Below are 21,284 nucleotides of genomic sequence, written 5' to 3' on the forward strand. Positions count from 1 at the left end.
TAATACAGAGCATTAACCTGTATGCTCTGGGTAAATGTGCTCCAGCACAGGCTATTCAAAAATTAATGTTTGTGATTGCTGTACCCAGATCCCAGCTATTTCCCATCTCATAAGCCAGTTGCTGCACAGGTAACAAAGCAGGAAATTATTGCAACTGCCCTTTGGCAAAGTATCATTTAGAGTCCTTAATGTTGTAAGTGACACAACATTCTACCAAAAATACAGCTTAAACAATAAAGGACATATATCAAATCACTTCATTGGAAAATTTGGTTTTTAACAAGGATTGGTTTTAAAGAAGGACTGATCCACTAGCCCAAACAATATTACCCAGAACCTGTTTTTTTTTCTCTCTCTGTTCTGCCTATTTCCAAGTAAACTTCAGCATTGGGAGCATCTGTAGTCCCTTTGAAGCTCCAAGCTTTTCCCTCAGTATATCTCACATGTCCTTATACAAGCCACCCATTAGAAGAAAGCAGGTTTACTTCAGAAGTCTTCAGGACAGAAAGGTGTCTCTTCCCAAAAACCATTTTAAAGGTTCAGTGTGTGCCATTGATTCGATGGAATCAAGTATCCATTCCTGAAAAAGTTACCGAGACAGAGTATTGTGATACACTGATTATTTTAAGCCAGTGAAGGCCCATCCCAAATCACATGACTGAGAATGGGGAGGGTTGGTTCTCTGAACACTGTTACCAGAAGTAAACATGGATGATGCACAGTAATCACAACAGATGTCCGTTAGAGGTGAGTCCTCACTACTCAGGCCTATCCTGCCTGAAACAAATATGCATCTGAAGACAAACATGGCCTTTGTGTGCCAAAGTGAAGCATGGCCACGTGATCATTTTCAAGGGATAATAGAAGAAAATAAAATCTTATTTTCAAAATGAGATCTAGTTAAAATGTACTTTTTTCTCAAAGAGACAAACTTGAAAGGCTAAGTGAATTATCTACTCAAGGTTAAGAGGCCTTGATGAAGCCAGGAGTCTATTTCAAATATTCTGAATTTTGTCCCAGTATCCTCCCTACTAAATTACTTTGACCATTATTATTTATTTTTTCCATATTTTCTGAATTTGAATAAAATGAATTCTAGTTATATTTTATAATAGCACCCAATGTATATTCCGTCTGATCTTATGAGTCATGGGCAGACACTGTAACGAAAATAAATCAAAACTCCCCCCACTTAGAGGTTAGCAGGTTTGGGGGTTACATTAACTCTTTGGGGATAATAATTTGGTGTCTGAAAAAAAGATTGCTAAAGGAACTGGTAATAGAAAGAGCAGTAGACTGGTAGTCAATGGCCTGAATTTTTGTCCCAAATTCACCACTAACTAGTTGTGTGACATTGGCAAACTCTTTATTCTCTATGGACTTCAATGGTGGAATGTAAATTAAAATGAATAATTTTTAAGGAACTTTCTGATTCTGGGATCCTTTGTTTCTACCAACTTTGCTTAAGTAATGTGAAAAGGTTAAGTTGTCTTAACTGTAAAGAAAAAATGTAAGACTTGAGCCCAGTGTAGCTGAATACTAATCTCAGCTCTGGCCCTGAGACTAAATGTGTTTTTTTAACTTTTCAATTTTTTTACTAAAAATGAGAATAAATAAATCAGTAACTTGTCCATTATGTTCAAAATGAAAACTATATATCACACAAAAAAACTATATGTCACAAAACTATATATCACATATTTTTTCCAGGTTACTGGAATCTCTACCAAAAGAGATTCCCCAGAAACAGATCTCCAGCTACTTTGAAAAACAAGAGATGGTTCATGAGCTATCATTGGAAAGGCAAGTAGAAGATCTTAAAAGGGATATCTCCGGAAGAAAAACTAAATATTCTTTTTGGAAAAAAATGTAAAAACTGAGGTAGAGAAATATCACAAAATAATGGCAGCAGTAAAAGAAAATGTACATATAAACAAAGGGGTTTGGTTTTTGTTTTCCTCCTAAATCTTTCTAAAGCATGATAGCCACGTGTGGTCAGCTTGAGAGTGAGAAGGATCAGAAGCAAAGAACTCATGTTTTGTTTTTCCCTCTTAGGTCCCTCCCATCATCTAAGGTATAGACTCAGTGTGTGGTGAAAGAATATAGCAGCATGCAGTGCAGGTGCCAGAAACAGCCTTGGCCCCATCCATGCTGTATCTCTACACTTACAACTCATAGACACATTTGCTTACAAATCCCAGAGAAGTATAAGGAATATGTGCTAGAGGTCGACTAAATACTGGAATTTATACAATTATTAGAATTTAAGCTACACCTACAGGGCTAAGAATTTGATTAATAAAATTCACCACCCTTGTAAGAGACAGATGTCTTTTAGACCCAAATCTCTCATGTGAATTAATTACAGCATAGTAAGTGGTGTTGACATATCTAAAAAAGAAGAATGAATTAACAGAAGCACATGGTCTATTTAGAAAAGTAGGTGAATAAGATATAAAGAGGCTAAACTGTCAGATTCTGACATTCAACCAGAAAAGAAAAAGAAATCTGGAACTATGGACCATTTTGAAGAAGTATCTTCTCCCAAAGCTTTCCCAGGAATGTGGTTTTCCCAAGGTGTAGGTGAATCTAAACCATTTTATTTCCTTTATCAATTCCATTTACCAAGGAAAATCTGATTACTAATTTCCTTCCAGAACTCTCCTGGAGTTAAAACTCAAACATCCCATCACACATATACAGTCTCCAAGTGTAAATTAATTATTTTGACTACTGTATTATGCTAAATTTTCTGTAGCTTCACAATGGACCAATATCTACTCACTTCATAAGAAGTGAAGTGGTTGTAGTAACCACTCTGGTTGTGCTAATAAAATCTTGTGCCAGGAATGCAAGTCTAAGGCACTTCATTTTAATTGCCTAATCAATCTCCAGAGTTAGTGCCTCTGAAAGATAAACCTACATCCCTTCTCTAACCCTTAATATCAACTGTATTCAAACTGGACATAATATATTATTTTGTGTTTTGTACTTCCAGGGTTATTAACCAAACAGAGATGATTATAATATTATGGCATGCAAAATATGTCAAAATACATTTTCATTATAAAGCTAAAGGTAGGAATGATTTTTTAAAATCTTAAAATATAGAAGATCTATGCTGTTAAAAAATCAGCAAAAGAATTTTTAGAAATCTTTTCTTGATATTCTTAACAGGATGGATCTTCTGTATTTTAACTATGATTTACAATTTTCCCATTTTTTTAATATGGCTTAAGAAATCTGATATCAAGTTAATACATTAGTTAAGAGTCACTAAGTTTTGAATGAAGAGAAGTTCAATGACATTAAATTCAAACTAGTTTTTAATTTAATTTACTAATTTAAATTAATTACAACTAAATTCTTAATTCTGAAATTAGATCATTTTCCCAATGCACATAGGCATGCTTTGGATAACTTTAGGACAAGCAAAAAGCATTAAGGAAACTTCAAGAAAGGATGTTTCTCATTTGTTCATCAGGAAATGTCCATATATGTACAAGATGTTTCACTTTTCTTTAGAAAGCATCGCCACTTGAAATTACAGGAATCATTGATTCTTCTTGCTGTCCAACACACAGATGTATGCTGTTTAACTTATCCACCTTAAAGGCATTTACAATTCTTTTAGACTATTTAGCTAGCTTATCAAAACAAGTTATTCAACGGCCTACAAGATTGACTAATATGTTTTAAACATACTTTTAAAATAAAACTTTTAAGTACATCCTATAGAAAACCAAGAAGCATCTGAAACATGTATAAGTGCTTCCCTTTCTGATATTCAGAACAGTATCTCTTTTTATAAATTATACGAAGGCTCAGTTTCCTTCCTTTTTCTCCTAATTAACCTCTTCTTTCTTTAAGAGTGCCCACTAACTCCCATTGTGACACATTAGAGTGTTTTTGACCCTGAAAGAAACAAAGCTATACATATTTTAATAATTCAAGATATTTGTGAAGATGTTTAAAGATGTGGATTAATACCCATATCTGGATAACGATTGTGGCTATTTTTACTTGACAAAAAATAATTTCATTATTATTTCTAACGAATAAAAAACATTGTTCTTAAAAAATTATGTAAGCCATCTCAATTTATCTAATTCATGCCAAGTAGACATCCACAGAAAGAGATTTCTGGCGAAGACCTGGAATTGACACGATGTTGTTTTTTTTCCAAATATTATTCAGATGCTGATCATTCCAGATACCAAACAAATTTGCCACCCAATATCTTCACATAAAGTTTTCTTCAACATTAAATTAAATTTATACAGAAATTTATACTGTGAGTAAGCAATGTATAACTTTTATGAATCTTGCTTTTGGCATTTCTATACCTATTTGCAGAATTGATCACTGTACCCCACCTTCCCCACCTAACACCAACAAACTTAAGAGAAACCTGTTTCATATTCTAATAATCACATTTCCAAGTCAAAGGAAACAGACACTCTAGAGAATGTGCCTGAGCACTCTGGGCTGCTGAAGTTTCTTTACAAAGATTTTTAATTCTCAGAAATTCCAGAAATATTTGATGTGTTTATGATGAGGCAATTACTAATATAAAAGTATCTCTTGCACTAACTTAGAGAAATCTCCCAAAGTTATCTACAAATACAAGCCACATCAAGAACTCATTGCCATTGAATGACATTTTCAAAATCAGTTCAAATAAAGTAGAAAGAGGCTGCAAATGTATTTTCTCATTTGAAGATGTATTCAAATTTATTGGTCTTTTCCTTTCAGATACTCCTTGACACTCCACTCCCATTTCCTTTATTTTATTTGCTTTATTTTTTGTTTGCTGCTCCCTCTGTCTCCAGCAGCTATTCTTGAGAAAAAAAAATGGTTAACATGTAGAACTGGAGGTAGACAAAGCCCATCTCCTACAAAGCTAAGGACACCTGAGGACTAGAAAACAGTTATGTTAAAGAGACAAGAGGATTACAGTTTCTGGCATTCTATCTCAAGCTCCCTTTTAGGGGAACACAACAACATTTATGACATTTCCACTCAATATCCTTGACTGTGTTGAGTTCAATCCCTTTCTTAAAAACCTTTGAAATAAGTTTCCAGCATATGATCTTTCAAGCAGTTTAACTTAGAACAACTGCTGCTAAATTTCCCTGCAAAATAAAGGCTCAATGTAAGAAGTTGAAAATTATAACCTGTGTGAAGTTTCAAAGAAAGCCTTTTTTCATAAAGAACAAAATATAAATGTACGGATATCAAACAACAGTCATACACAACCATGCACTGCCAGTGAATGAAAAGCAAATAGGTCCTATGAGGCACTAATTCATGTTATGTATTCAGTGTCATAACTGGCTTTTCTGTCCCTTTGTTAAGATAGTTATATTCAAATATCGTAGCTTAATGGGCAGTGAGCAAAATCAGCCAGCATCACCAGTTCCACTATGTGAAAATGTACCACAGCAATGTCCAGAGCCAACCCAGAACAGCCGGTTGTAACTCACAAGCCATAAAAGTCAAAAGTGACTCCGTAGATTGTTTAGAAAAAGAGGCAAAAGTTTCCATCTGTCAAGTAGGAAGTGTCTTTATGGATTTGGCTCCTCTCTTCATTCACAAAATAGAGTTGAAGTTTAATATGTCCCTGCCAGTTATAAGTAATTCTCTTCCAATCTACTGTTACACACTGAGAGCTGAGATCCAGCTGCTCTGAAGCCCTTGCCATGTCCCACGGTGCAGAGAGCAGTAATGGCAACAGTGGCTTGGCTCTCTGATTTTATTAAATTAAACCTCCTCTTACCTCGACTTCCTTGTTCTTCTCTTTGTTTCTGCCCATTGAATTTCTCCCATTGCTGGCAGTCTCCCGTGCTGGGATTACGGAAATCTGGTGGAGGGGCATATTAGCAGGGCTGCAGGTGGCCAATCCCTGATTGGATGCCTTATCTCTTCACTCGCCCTGAGTAGCCCACCTGCACAATTGTTCATATCCTTGCTTTGCCAAGCTCAGGTCTAAACAAAAAGGGGAAAAATAGTGTTTGAGACACTGTGCAGCAGAGGCCAGAGTCTTCTGGTCAAAATGTTAAACACATTGAAAGGGGAGTTAAAAGAAATGCAAGAACAAATAATCCAGGGAGTACTGCATTCTCCAAAGGACGATTTACTGCAAGTCATAATTGAACTGCTTTGTCACTGTAGCACCCCCTCTCCCCTAACAGCATTGTGGGAGACAATTCAATTTCTATGGTACCTAATAACTGTCATGGAAACCAAGGAAACCTAGGTCTCACAGGCCCTTATTAGCAACTGCTTCCTTTAATGGCACAGACTCCCACATTTGCAGCGGCTGCCACTTTGCTTTTGTTTCTCCTCTGATTCCCCAGGAGTCCACTAAACACCCAGAGACACTGCATCTTGCTGACTACGTAAATAAGCAGACGGCTGAAAAGCTTAGTGTCCTATTTGGAGCCAAATCTCTTCCTTGAGAAGCGCGGCTAGCTGGCTGTGTCCTTCATGCATCTACAATAATCTGCTTAGGTCATAGGATCTGCCTTGAAGTGAAGAGCATCACATGAGATCGAATGAGGTGTTGAGAGAGAGAGAGAGAGAGAGAAGAGAGACCTGGAGCAATTGCAGATGTCTTTTTCTGGATGGTTGTAAAGAGAGTTAACCATTCACTGCACTTTTCTTACTAAAACATCAGCAACAGGAGTCAGAAGGCATCAGTTAGTCTGAAGCATAGAGCTCTATACTACTCATTGTAGCTTTATTGCAACTTCTGTGCTCCCCGAAATATATGTTTGAATTAGTAGCAGCTTCTCCTTGCTTTTCCAGAAAGGAAACAGACTTTACTATTACTGTCCTCTCAATAGTTATACAATTTGGAAGAAGTAAATGGTAAATCAGAACTTCTGCTTTTTGAATTTTAAAAAACTTCCTTTTAAAACATTCTACTCTCTTGGTGAAGTAAATTCTTAAATTACATTAACTTTGTAAAAATAACTTTCCCGCATGATTATTCCCTCTTTTTCAGGGTGTTTGGCACTCTGTCTTTAAAAGGACAGAATTTTCTTTTCTCATTTTGAGATGTACATTGTATATTTTCTGGATATTGTGAATAGATCAGATCTCTCACTGTTTTTTGTGTTTGTTCACCCTAAAGGAAGCATAATTCAGAAAGTTCTTGAATATACTCAAGTACTGCTTATAAGTTAGAATTTTTCTCTAATCACAGAGATCTTCAAAGTGATTTCTAGTTGCAATTCATCTCTACCTGTCTTTGTATTATACAGCAATAATACCATTTCCATTATGACATTACAATTTGTTTAAACTCAGGATAGAGATAAAATGTGAAAAAAGATCTGTACTGCTGTTGGCAATAAAGCCAAAAACAATATATGTAAAGACTGAATTAACATCTTCAATTTAAATATTCACACTGAAATAAACACTTCAATGTATTTACAACTTTGGTCCAAATACGTTTTCATTTCAACCTAAATTAGCCACCTGCCCATGGTTCTAACCCCTACCATCCATCAAGGTCATCTGGGGAGATTTTATAATGCATAGATCCCTAATAGACACATTTTCAGGAGGGCTGCAGTGGAGACAAGAAGGGTACAGTTCTGAAGTGGACAGTTTAAAAAAATTACAGATGTTTCTGATACAAACCAATTTTGAGAACCATTCTAGTGCATCACGAAAATAACCTCAGCACAATAAGCTCATTAAAGTTCATATAGAGACAAATCTCTTGCTTAAAATAGTTTAAAAAAATAGGTGCCTCAAACCTGGCATTTATTCATCATCACACTTAAGCTTACAGAATGTATTTATGACATACAGGAGCTTTAATGAAAGGACTAAAAAGCCAGCCTTTGCCAAAAACGCCATGTCTACAGTTAAAACTAATAATTCTTAAATTTTCTGTAGCTTAATGTTCACATCTGTGACCCGTGTGAGAAGTTCCTTAATTTAATAATTTTGAATCCCTCTATCTAGAAGGACTGTCTTAATTAAGAGAATGCTGGAAATAGAAGTCTGTAAATCTAACAGTGTGTGACAAATACTAAAATGTAAATTATGAAGCTCTTTAGAAAAGTAATATTGTCAGTGTTTACGTCCATGAAAAGTTCCCTGAAAAGCCAAGGCAACCTTCCAGATAAATTCAGACTTCGGTAGTTTTGCTTAAAATATTCATTAAAGTTATAGGAAAGAAGATTTTTAGCTTGAATTAACTAAATGGCTGTCTTAATCCTTTACCTCATTATGCATATGAGGTTATCCTTTGTTTGCTATGAGATTTTTCAGAAATCAGATTTTAATTTTGAGTTAATTTGATTTATGTGGTTGAGTTATTTCAATTAGCTTTCTTTTATCCTAAAATTTAAAATATAAATTGAATTTCTGGAAAAGTGTATTTATTTCTTAGAGTATTTTACACGGTAAACAAGAAGAGGTTTCTTATATCTTTTTAAGCAAATGTTTTAGCAATAACTTAAGAAAAATTAATAATCAGTCTGTTTAATAAATATTTATCTAACATTGTATTAGGTATTGCCACAAATTGAACTATTAAAATTTTCCAACTGTATCAGGGGGAAAAACATGCTTTTAATACTTTGTACATTCTAATACTTTGCTGCCTTGGAACACTGAATACACATCAGCTAATATCAGTGTCTTGCACTTACCTAATACCTTTCCTCAAGCAGCTTCCATAGTGCTCTGCCCACTAGAAGAAATCAGAAGTCTCTGGGGTGACTCATTATGTAACAAACTCAAACTAAGAAAACTGTTGTGGAATGCATTTCTCCTATGGGAGCATAGTTCATCTTGTATAGTAATTAAACCCTGTGGAGTCACAAGGAGCAATGGACCCAGCAACTGAGCACGGAAAGACACTGGCCAGAATAATTGTGGATACAGGAATCATTCAGCTCATCGGCATCTACATATGCGATCACATTATGTGATCCAGATTTTCAAACTTGATTTTTGTGGAAACCATGGACTATAATTACTGTTGAAATCTTCCTGGAATATTCGCTCTTCACTGAATACTTTTTCCATATACATGTCTAAATTGTATTTGTTTTGCTTCTACATTCTGGCTTCCAGCCCTCGGCTCTGGGGACAGGTTCCTCATTCCCACCTCTGGCTCCAAAATTTGGCATTTTTATGTATTAACTCTAATACTCAGGCCTCAGTTTTCCCCCAAGAGATTCTGATTTGGTGCTGTTCCTTATTCTCAGTGGTCTAGGTTGTCTCTAGTTTAAAAGGTAAACAAAGAAAAATATGCATCTCTGGTAGCATAAGACCAGCTCGATCTTTGTCAGCTGCAAAAAAAAAAAAAAAAAATTGGCCTCCAAAGCATTTATTTTGATCGCAATTAATCAGGAAAGGAAACCCAGTGTTGGGCCAAGACAAGGAACCAAGTAAACATCTGCTAACACATTAAATGGACAGACTGAAAATTCAATTCGATAAGCATTTGTTAAGCATCTTCTGTGTTTTCTGAACCATGCTAGGAATTAATGGGCAGCAGGTAATGTATAAAATTATGTGGCGCAATATCTGTAATCAAAGAGTTTGTTGTGTCATTAGGGAAATAAGATTTAAGGAGGTAAGTCAATATAAAAAACATGCAGCATATGGCAATTAATATCTGAAAGATAATATAGAATAATGAAAGTAAATATCAAAGAAGCTTTGAGCAACAATAAATAATATTAGATCTAAATACATAAAGAAAGTCTTAAGGAGGAATTGAGGCCTCTATTGGACTTGGTAGACATAAGGTGATTAAATCATTTCAAGGCATACAGATGGTGTGAGATTGGCATATGAGAGTTCAAGATGCTATTTTAAATAACATAGAAAATTTGTTTAAGATTATTAATTGGTTTAGGCCATATATAGTTATTAGGATCACCACTTGAAAGGAGAGAGGAAGGAAACCAGACCCCAGACCTGGAAGAAAGAAAAATCCTACAAGCAATATAAAATTTTATTAGTTATAAAATATAAAATTATATTAATTATAAAATATAAAATTATATTTTATAGTTATATTTATAAAATCATAAATGCATTGATACAAGACAGAGAAGTAATAAAGATAACAACTTTAAGTTATTTCTGAAAATAGAAACAAGGTACACTGAGTTGGAAAAAGAATATTTCATTACAAATCCCTGGCGAAAGGGAGGAAACCTGGATTGAATGGGTTTTCAAAGCGTCATCGCAAAGAGTGTCAAATGGCCATCGTCAGAGATTACTGGGAAGAACATATGGATAAGCTATCATGGCACAAAGGATTTATGTTATCTTGTAAAGGAGAGGGAGAAGGAACTTGAATTTAAAGGTATTGTTACTAGGGAAATTCTGAAGCATACACTTATGTATTAATTGGAGAGTTAGGGAACAACCCAAGCTAGCAAAATAAGCTTAGTGGAAATAATGAGAGGGAGTATAAAATGGAAAAATAATTAAAATTTCTGGTTATGTGTTTATAAAAAAATCTACAATGTAATAAAGCATCTCTAAAATGCTTGTATGTTTTTTATGGCTTTTGTCTGATTATTGGAATCCAATTGTGACTACATTTAGTATGTGCAAGTATCTTCTGTAATTACAACAACATCTTTTTAATGTAAGTATTCTGTCTCTGAAGACCTTTCAGAAGCGACTGAATGATCAGCCTTCAATACCAAATACAGTATAATGGATCAGATGAACTCTTAAGATCTTTGATTCTATTGTCTTGAAATTATTTTTCCTAATTTTGGCCACATATATTTTCTGAAGTTGATGCAGATTACAACATAGCCAAGACATTCACTTCAGTCTGTTGGAGAATCAATAGCAATCACCACAATCACATAATATGTGTGATAATTACAGCATGCCCTGAAGAGTCAGTTATACTAGTTTATATGATTTATATTATGCTCATGACAAAAGAACATCATCACACACTGAGTCTGTCAAATGACACTATGGGACTGATCTTTGCTCCTTTCTAATTTGTTGAGAGACTAAAAAGAATCATTTTATTAAATCCTCTTTTAAAAAAGGTAACATGTTAGAAGTAATCAAAATATCTAAGGAAGGTACATGGGTATTAATAATTAGCTTGTGAATATAATTTAGGATTAAATAAAATCAAATTTCTATATTCTATTTTACTTTGTTGAAAAGACATATGGAATGAAAATTTTATTTAAAAACAAGATTTATTTTGGCAAATAAAGTTAGACTCAGCCTTACTCTCCAAGTAAATAAATGTACAAGCTAATCTTTGTTAATGTTCTCTGTAGCTTTCAAAATATTAGTAAATCTAGCTGACCAAGGAGCAAAATAGAAAAAACAGTTTCAGAGGGCCAATAGGTATTTCTTCACTTATCTTCAGAAAATGTAAAGCAGTCATCCCAAAAGGGGGTACTGGAATCATGGCGGAAGGTCTTTAATTACTGCTTGCCTCAGAATTGGGTCAGAACCTGTACACTCTTATCGCTGAAGAATGATAGAGAAAAAGTGTGTGTGTGTGTGCATGTGTGTGAGAGAGAGAGAGAGAGTGGTGGGGAGAAAGCATTCTCACACATGGCTGTAAGGCTCCTTCCCCTTCCATATTCTGGAACTTCACTGTCAGTATCTCTGGGGTCCTCATAAACCCTGGTATTCTCAAGCCTAGTGGCACAGTTTCTCTAAGCCATTTCATGACTTAAAGAAGGAAGTAGTAGTTTCCTCTTATAAGTGTCAAAATTCTGAATTAATGCATCAGAGAATTAAAAACTAAATTTAACAATGTATTTCCTGTATGATATTAAGGTTCAAGCAACAGAGTCCTGGACCTAACATTCCTAATCAAGCACACATACACACACATACACACACACACATACACACACACACACACACAAATGGCACTATTTTGGATTCCTAAAGTTTGTCTAGATGTAGAGATACATGTATCTGCTCAAATAATATTTTTATTCCTTGTAATGAAATATCTTACTAGTTTTTCAAGGAAAAACACCCTCAAACTGTGATTTTCTATTTTACACAGAAGACTTCTGTGACCAGATGTGTAGGTTTTTTTCCCCACATACCAAACAAACAAGCAATTCTGCAGCAGACATCAGCTGGGTGTCACCCAAATTCAGTTCTACCTGGAGATAGTATCAGATCCCACAGGTTCAGGGCTCAGTCTCACCAGACTGTCCCCCAACCTTCAGACACCAGTCACAAGTCCAGACTTCTGGAACTTCTGACTTCAAATTGGGGTTCCCACAACTCCCTCCTTAGGTTCAATGAGTTTGCTAGAGTGGCTCACAGAACTCAGGGAAATATTCAGGTGTATGGGTTTATTACAGAGGATACAGATGAAGAGATGCATAGAGCAAAACATGTGAGAAGGGGTGCCAAGCTTACATGTATCCCCCACCAAGGAACCTCCACATGTTCAGCCATCCATAAGTTCTCTGTATCCAGTCCTTCTAGGTTTTTATATGATTGATTAAACCATTGGCTGATATAATCAATTTAACTTTCACCCTCTCCCTCCTCCTTGGAGGAGGGGTTGGGCTAAAAGTCCCCACCCTCTGTAATCCTGCTTGGTCTCTCTGAGTGACCAGCCTTCATCCTGAAGCTACATAGGGGCTGCCAGCCATCAGTCAACTCATTAGCATGCAAAAAAAGACATCACTTTGGCAATTCTAAGGATTTTAGGAGTTATGTGCTAGGAAAGGGGTCAAAGACCAAATATGTATCTCACAATATCACAAGTCTTTATTCAGTTTAAGGGGAAAATAGCATCATGGAATTTTATATTTCAAAGGCAAATTATAAAGCACACTACCATTTGACGACCAGTTTAAGTCCTGGAAGACTGAGTGTTTTGACATCATTGAAGGCTAGTAGACGGCAGAAACAACGTAGAAAAATCTCCTGATCCAGAGACCCCTGCTCTTTCATCAATTTCTGACCCAATTTGATGAGTATAAAGCATAGGCATGTTTTAAGTAAAGACCAAAAACCAACAATCTAATAAGTACATTTATTTACATGTTATTTATTTACTTTTTACTACTGGGAATAGTTCTGAAAGGAATATATTTTATAATATAATTCTGAATTACATGCATAGCCTCTTTGGAGACTATATTTTACTAAGTTTTTTATATCTGAAAGATCCAACTTTTTATTACTCAAGGAATAGTTAAGTTTGAGAGCCAGCTGTTTTTTTCATCATATTTTTATTCTCATGGTCCACCGATTATGAAAAATGGCAAGTATAATTAATCTAACATTAGTAATGTTATTATTTTTTGGAATAAATTATACTTATGACAAATAATTTTTGTAATATAATTAGTAACGTGGAAAGTGCTAGAAGAAATAATGGGTCAAAGTTCAGAAAGTCAATGTATACATTCTTCTTTCTATATCTGGTAGATTTTAATAATGAAAGAACTATTACTATAAAATTATAATTTGTATTTTCTGCTGCTGAATATGCTGTATTCCTAAAGTTCCAAAACAATCAGCAGACTTACGAAATTTGGTTAAAATAATTGTCCTGGTAACTATGTATAGGCATAGCCAATATGTCATTTTTTGTGTTCTTGGAAGAAGAAAGATGTAATTAGTTGACTATATAAATATTGCTTTTCATTAGTTGTTTATAGATATGCATTCATATATTTTTAGCCAAATCTGATTCAACCTAAAAACGGCATCAACCTTCCCCACCAATTCCTACAGAATCCCCTATAGATATTATCTTCAATTTAGAATGGTCTTATTAGGTCTACATATATCTATGGTATTTCACCCAGAACTCTTCTCAGTCAAATGTAAAAGTTATTAGAGTATTTGTCAAATTGGGAAATTTAACAAACATACATGCACACAGGGAGAAAGACTGGAGTTACTCTCCCACAAGCCAAGGAACTACCAGAAGCTGGGTCCTAAAAGAAGCTTCCCTAGTGCTTTCAAAGTGAGCATGGCTATATCAACACTTTGATCTGGACTTCTAGATTCCAGAACCATGACAATATATTTCTATTGTTTAAGCCATGCAGTTTTTGGTACTTTGTTACAGCAGTCTTAGGAAACTAAAACACTTCCATAGACAGGTCCATTGATTCATTGTTACTGTTAACCCTCTGCATAACACTCAGATGATACCAATGGGCATCAAATCCAAGAGAAACAGCCAAGATAGAAAGAGAAGACAGAGGATGATGCAGTGAGGGCCAAGAGCAGAGGAAAGCAAAGCCTCAGAGTAGTCTGAGAATGAAGAATATGTACCAGTGTTTGCATTTTATAAGTGTTGCCCTACATGTTGGTTACAGGGGGCTTGAAGGAGCTGTTTGAGTCTAAAAAACAGTATGGGAGCAGGTGGTAAATGATCAAAGGCAAATGGTAATCCAGGTGTATTTTGAAACACTAGAATGTATATTTCCTAAGTCTTGAACATAGTCCAACAGTTAGAGGTCCATCTGAGTCAGTATAAGAAAGATAATTATGACAATTTGAGCTCTGTAAACATAAACAAGGGCTACTCTTGTAGTACCAAACTTTAGTGTTCAAGTAGGAGATACACAACCACTTACTGGGACAATTAATAAATTAATTCAAAAATCTTTTTAAAGGCTGGGTTCAATAATTTCTGAAGTACCCTTTAATTTGGGCTTTCTGTGACATTAGATATTGTGTTTACTATTTGTACATAGGTTGTTTGTTATAAAGAAATGGTTCCTTATATACAGAAACCTTGTACAGTAATATATTTTACTAAAGAGCACTCCATATGAATAGACAAGGAGTATGCTGCTGTTGATGGTTTACCATAAAAAAAAGCAGAAACACTGAAGAAAAAGGTAAAGGAGATAATAGTTGTCCAATCTTATCAAAGAAGAAGACTTAAATAATCAGCTTGTGGAAAAAAAACTAAGGTATAATGGTCTAGTTATTGACTATTTGATTTTCCATTACACATTTGTTATCTAAATTTAAAGTGATTGCCTTAAATACACACACACACACACACACACACGTAGATTGTACATGCAAAATGTCTAAAAAAAGATATAAGTAACAAAAGAGATTCTTAATATAGGTACTAAAAATTGTTTTATTACCCTAAGAAAATTTCACAGAGAAAAAAACATTCAATAAAAAGGTTAGAGGGCATAAAATAAATTATAAAATATAATAAAATATTTGAAAATAAGCTAGTGAATATTTAAAAGTACCATTACAACTACTCTATAAGAATAAATCAGAAGATTTATCAGATATTATATCATTTTTATACACTATTCTCTATACTAGGCCTCTAAAGTCTCATACATTAGAGCATTGTAATAGTCATTCAGATTTTTAAAAACTTCAAACAATATTAACAATCATGTAGATCTTTCAATACTCTACAGCAGTAAAGTTCTGGTGTTTTCATATTATTTTATATAAATAGCATTAATACTCATGTTAATTAATATTAACACAGGAGTACTATGTTAATATTTTGATTAAATAAACGAGATAATGGCTATTGAGCTAATTAGCATATTCATTACCTCATACACTTATTTGTTGTAAGGAAAATTAAAATCTACTCTCAGCAATTTTCAAGAATACAACATATTGTTATTAACTATAGTCACCATCGTGTACAAAATAGATATCTTCTATCTAACTAAAATTTTATATCCTTTGACTAACATCTCCACAACTTTACCCTCCTACCCTCAGTAACCATCATTCTACTCTCTGCTTCTATGAGTTCAACTTTGTTACATTTCACATACAAGTGAGATTATGCATCATTTATCTTAATGTTCTCCAGCTTCATCTGTGATGTTGCATGACAGGAATTTTTTCTTCTTTTAAAGGCTGAATCATCATTCCATTGTCTATATTTACCACATTTTCTTTATTCATCCACTGACGGACACTTAGGTTGATTCCATATCTTTTTATTATTATTATTATTTTACTTTAAGTTTTAGGGTACATGTGCACAATGTGCAGGTTTGTTACATATGTATACATGTGCCATGTTGGTGTGCTGCACCCATTAACTCGTCATCTAGCATTAGGTATATCTCCTAATGCTGTGCCTTCCCCTTCCCCCCACCCCACAACAGTCCCCGGAGTGTGATGTTCCCCTTCCTGTGTCCATGTGTTCTCATTGTTCAATTCCCATCTATGAGTGAGAACATGCGGTGTTTGGTTTTTTGTCCTTGCGATAGTTTGCTGAGAATGATGGTTTCCAGTTTCATCCATATCTTAACTATTGTGAATAGTGCCGTAATAAACATGGGAGTGCACATATCTCTTAGACATAGTGATTTCATTTCCTTTGGATATATAGCAAATAGATTGCTAGATCATATAGTAGTTACATTTAAAAATTTTTAAGGACCATCCATCCTGTTTTTCCTAGGACTGCACTAATTTACACTGCCAGTAACAGTATACAAGGGTTCCCTTTCCTGTACATCTTCTCCAACATGTGTATTCCTTCATCTTTTTGGTAATTATCATTCTAAAAGATGTGAGGTGATCTCTCATTAGCCATTACCCAATGTATGTATATTTCAAAACATGTTGTACTTTATAAATAGATATTATTTTGGTTAAAAAAAACCACAAAAAATGAAAATAATGCATGTAAACTCCTTGGTACATGTACTAATTAATAGTTAACCACTCATATTTGAAGCTTAAAGTTACCTAATGAAGGCTTTAATCATTTTAAAAGTACTTATTTTGCAAAAAAGATGGATATTAAATATTTTAAAAATAACAATTGAGTATATTTCTTGACACTCTACTTAAGACTATTCAAACACACAGTAAAACTGAGTATCTTTTATGTAAAGAGAATTATTTCCACTAGTTGATCAAATATAAAGATGCATATCAAACAGCACTTTTCAAAAAATAAGAGTTATAAAAAAGCCATATACCTCACATCAAAACTGTAGTTTAAAGGATGCAATTTTTCATAATTGGAGTGTTGCAGTATCATTATAAATTTGAATTATTGTATTGAAGAAAATAATAATGGCAACATTAATTGCTATTTACTGAGCCAACTCATATCTGCCAAATAATGTATTAAGCATTCTACATATATATGTACACATAAATATACATATAAAATTTAATTTGTCCCCCAACACAATCTTCCTAGGCATGATTATTATCTCCATTTAACAGAGAAGGAAACTGAAGCTCTGAGTGTTACGTAACTCGCCCAAGTTCCCACATATAGTTAATGAATGATTTACATAAGATTACATTTAACTCTGTCTGATACCAAACAACTTAATAACAACATGTTAATAAAAAGTTCTGATGTACAGAATGCGGATCAAATATGATATTAATTGTGTGAGGTAATAATCAGATTGATCATGGATCCCTGATTACACTGCCCTTGGAATCCCTGCCGCAAAGCCAAGCAGGCAATGTATGTGGTATTATTAGAATGTTCCTCTGGTTTTGATAACAATAACACTCAGATCAAGACACTCTACAGTAATGTTTTTGCTTTCAAGGAATTGGGCAAAATGAGTATACCTATCTTAAGTTTCTATACTATTTGGCCATTTTCCCAAGAACAAGTAGTCAATAGAGTACTAATAGGTCAAAAATCTAAAACATTAACTTTAAAATAATTGAAAAAATAAACGAAACATAGATATGCTAAGTAATACTTTAGGCCATATTATGATTTATTGAAATGAAAAGATAAGTGTTCAGCAAGACATTATTTCTTGAAAGTCTTAACAGATGGCAGTTGCCAGGGATGCCAAAAAACAAAATTAATTCACTACCCTCAAATCTTTGTAGGTTTTGGATGGAAAATTCAATAAAATATTCAGTAAATTCAAATATATGAGAAAAGAGAAAGATTTAGAGAAAGAGAAAGAACAAGAGAGAGACTGAGAAACTGCAAGCTTTAAGATACTTAAAAAGAATAAGCTGGATTATTTGGGTTAGAACATTTGCTGATACAATTACTGAGTTAGATGGAATGTAATTTTTTTAAGTCACTGCGGAGGTTACATTAAAGAAGAAGGAACACTTGAGCAGAGAACTAAGAAGTACTTATTCCATACAATGGAAAATATCTATACTTGGCTTGAAAATAAAATAAATTCTGCACTATGACTTTATTGTGAATATTTTACATAATTTTAAATTTGACAGCTTTTCTTTCATAGAAAAACAACCACCCAATAAAATGTTTACTATTATATGGAATAGAAACAATGATTACTGTTGTTTCTAACAAAGCAATGAAAACATAGACCTCTGTTTAGAATTTTTTAATTATCGGTTACGTTTAGTTAGTCATTAAGAAGGGCTGCAATTATCCAAGGATCATTTTGCTAACAGTAGCTACTATTAGCAAATGAATAAGAAATTTTAAAAAAGTGATGGACATTTAGACAATATTAAAATTATTATATAAAGCTTTCTACTTCAGAACAGATAATTTAATGTAGCCACAGTCATATTATCCAATAGTCTATTTTTCCTTTTTAAGAAGAGGTTAATATATAAATTACCCTTTAAATTAATTCGAAAACCATTTGCTGTTAGATAGTGTCTGTAGGGGAATAATTACTAGAAAAATACTTAGTAACTTCACTTGTGGCCTATATATCAAAAATTTAAAAGCATGTAGTTAGATTAGATAAGTGTAAAGCACACAGATACATCATGACTCCTACTAGGCACTCAAAAATGCTAGGTTACAAACACCTAGGAAAAGAATGGAAATCATAGAATCAGGTAATAATACAAGAGAAAAGATAAATAGCACAGGAAAGGAAGCAGTAGGAGGTTAAAAATGAAGGTTGGGAGATTTGTTCCTCTATTGTTTTCAGGCTTTTTTCACACTGTATGCAACTGTAGCTATAAACTACTATAAAACTAGACAAATTATATGAAACAAATGGTTTTAGGCACTGGACAATTGGCAGCACAGACACGATTCCTGAAAAGGGGAAACAAGAAGGTAATTCCTACAATTTTCCAGCTTTCTGCCTGGAGGCAATTACTTGACTTGTTGCAGAGAAGGAGTCAAAAAGCAGTGCCTGGTTGTCTGTTTCATTAAGGAGATAAAGATTAAGGTAGAGAGTAATAGAGATGGATGGAATTTACAACAGCAAAGAACCAGAGAGAAACAAGCTATAAAGACAAAGCTCCTAAAATCCGTATAACTGTCCCCTTGAGTCTTTGGTTACACACTAATTTTCAAGGTTATGAAAGGAAACTCCATAAATAAAGAAGGAAAAAAATAACTACTTGAGAGCTTCAGACAAAACAAATCTCAGAGTTTACACAGACTTCAAGTTTTAGCAAATGAGAGAGCAGATAACTTATAGAATCATAAGATATTCAGCAGAGATCCCAGAGCATTCATATCTTATAATAAATTATCTTCTAGACCCTCCCTAAATAAAGATTAAAACAAGCCTCTAAAGGAAGACATTAAACCTCAAGTAAACTGGCTGTTTACCAAAACAACTTACACTTTATAAGGAAAGACAACAAAATCCAGATTCTCCACAACAGAATATTCACAATATCTGGCACTGAATAAGACATGACTAGATATATAAAGAAGAAGAAAATGTAATCCTGACCTTAATCATGATTAAGGTCAGTGATGTCATAAAGTCCAAAAATGGAGACGATTAAATTAGCAGACAAGCAGCTATAACAGCTATTATATTAAAGAATTAATTTAAAAATCGATATAAGGAAAAAAACAAATTGGAAAATATAAAAAAAGAACAACATGGAACTTTTGATACTAAAATATACCATATTTGAAATAAAAATTCACTATGTAAATGTAAAATCAAATTAGATGTTACAGAAAAAGATAATTGAACTTGAAAACATAACAATAGATAATGTCCAAACCATAGCACCAAAAAAAACCTTAAAAAAAAGTGAATGAGTAACATGTGAGGAAAATCAAGACGTTAAACACACATATAACTGGAGTACAAGAAGTAGAGAAAAGAGAGGAATTAATAGGAAAACACATTGAAAGAGATAGTGTTTGAAAATTTTCTAAAATGTATGATAATTAAATCCACTGATCCAAGAAGCCCATCAAATCCCAAACTTAAGAAACATAAAGAAAATCAGATACAGGTATACCAAATTCAAATTTCTGAAAACATTTAACTGAAAGAAAATCTTAAATAATGCTGGTGAGCAAAAGGCCTGTTTCACAGAAGAGAAGAAAAATAAGAATCCTACCAACTTACCTTTAGTACATCTGAAATAAAAAAGCCTGTCAGGTATGAATTAAACACGAATGAAAACATTCTTCAGAAATGAAAGCAAAATTAACTATATTAACACACGTAATAATAGAAAATTTATGTTAACATTCCTGAACTACAAAAGATGTTAAAGGAAATTATTCAGGCAGAAGGAAAGAATGAGAAGAGGAATAAGGAAAAATCCCAATGTAAGGGTCTTAGATGTAAAATAGCATGATGTATGCTATCTGTGCAAAATGGTATAAAGACAGAGGGCAATCAGTTAAATATTAATATTTAAATAATTGAAATCACCATAAAAAATTAAATAGATATTGCTAATAAGCCAAAGATGGCAATACAATTAAATTCTAAATGTAATCCAAAATAAGTCATAAAGAAGTAGGAAAAAAAGAACAAAAACAAAAAGAACAAGTAAAAAATACAGCAGGATAGATTTCATATCAAAAGTCTTACACTTATATTAAATGTAAATGGTATAAACACACCAATTCAAGGCAGAAATTGTCAGATTGTATAAATAAAGCAGAAGCAAACTACAGTAGTCAATGAAAAAGTACTTCGAATGTAAGTACACACATTAGTAAAATGTAAAATTATTTAAAGAGAAATACCATGTAAACACTATTCAAAACAAACTAGAATTCAGAAATCAAATAGTACTAGAAATAAAGAAACACATTTCATTATGTTAAAATAATGAGGTACCATCTCACCAGTCAGAATGACAATTATTAAAAAGTCAAGAAACAATGAATGCTGGTGAGGCTGTGGAGAAATAGGAACACTTTTACACTGCTAGTAGGAACGTAAATTAGTTCAACCATTGTGGAAGACAGTGTGGTGACGTCCAAGGATCTGGAACTAGAAATACCATTTGATCCAGCAATCCCATTACTAGGTATACAATGAAAGGAATATAAATCATTCTATTATAAAGACACATGCATGTGTATGTTTATTGCAGCACTA

General features: G+C 33.6%; 1 protein-coding gene across 9 annotated transcripts in view; it reads right to left on the minus strand.

The window, feature by feature from the left end:
* MARCHF1 (membrane associated ring-CH-type finger 1) overlaps positions 1-21,284 on the minus strand; it is an 857,900-nt gene that overhangs the window by 461,564 nt on the left and 375,052 nt on the right. For 7 of the 9 annotated variants that reach the window (XM_054553351.2, XM_054553352.2, XM_063723205.1 and 4 more), the window contains 1 exon segment: positions 5,780-5,988. The exons of the other annotated variants lie outside the window; for them this stretch is intronic. In XM_054553351.2, coding sequence (XP_054409326.1) covers positions 5,780-5,878 — 99 coding nt within the window. In that variant the 5' untranslated portion in view covers positions 5,879-5,988. 9 annotated transcript variants of the gene reach the window in all.

The sequence above is a fragment of the Pongo abelii genome, chromosome 3 (genome assembly GCF_028885655.2).
Source record: "Pongo abelii isolate AG06213 chromosome 3, NHGRI_mPonAbe1-v2.0_pri, whole genome shotgun sequence".
Classification (NCBI taxonomy): Eukaryota; Metazoa; Chordata; class Mammalia; order Primates; family Hominidae; genus Pongo; species Pongo abelii.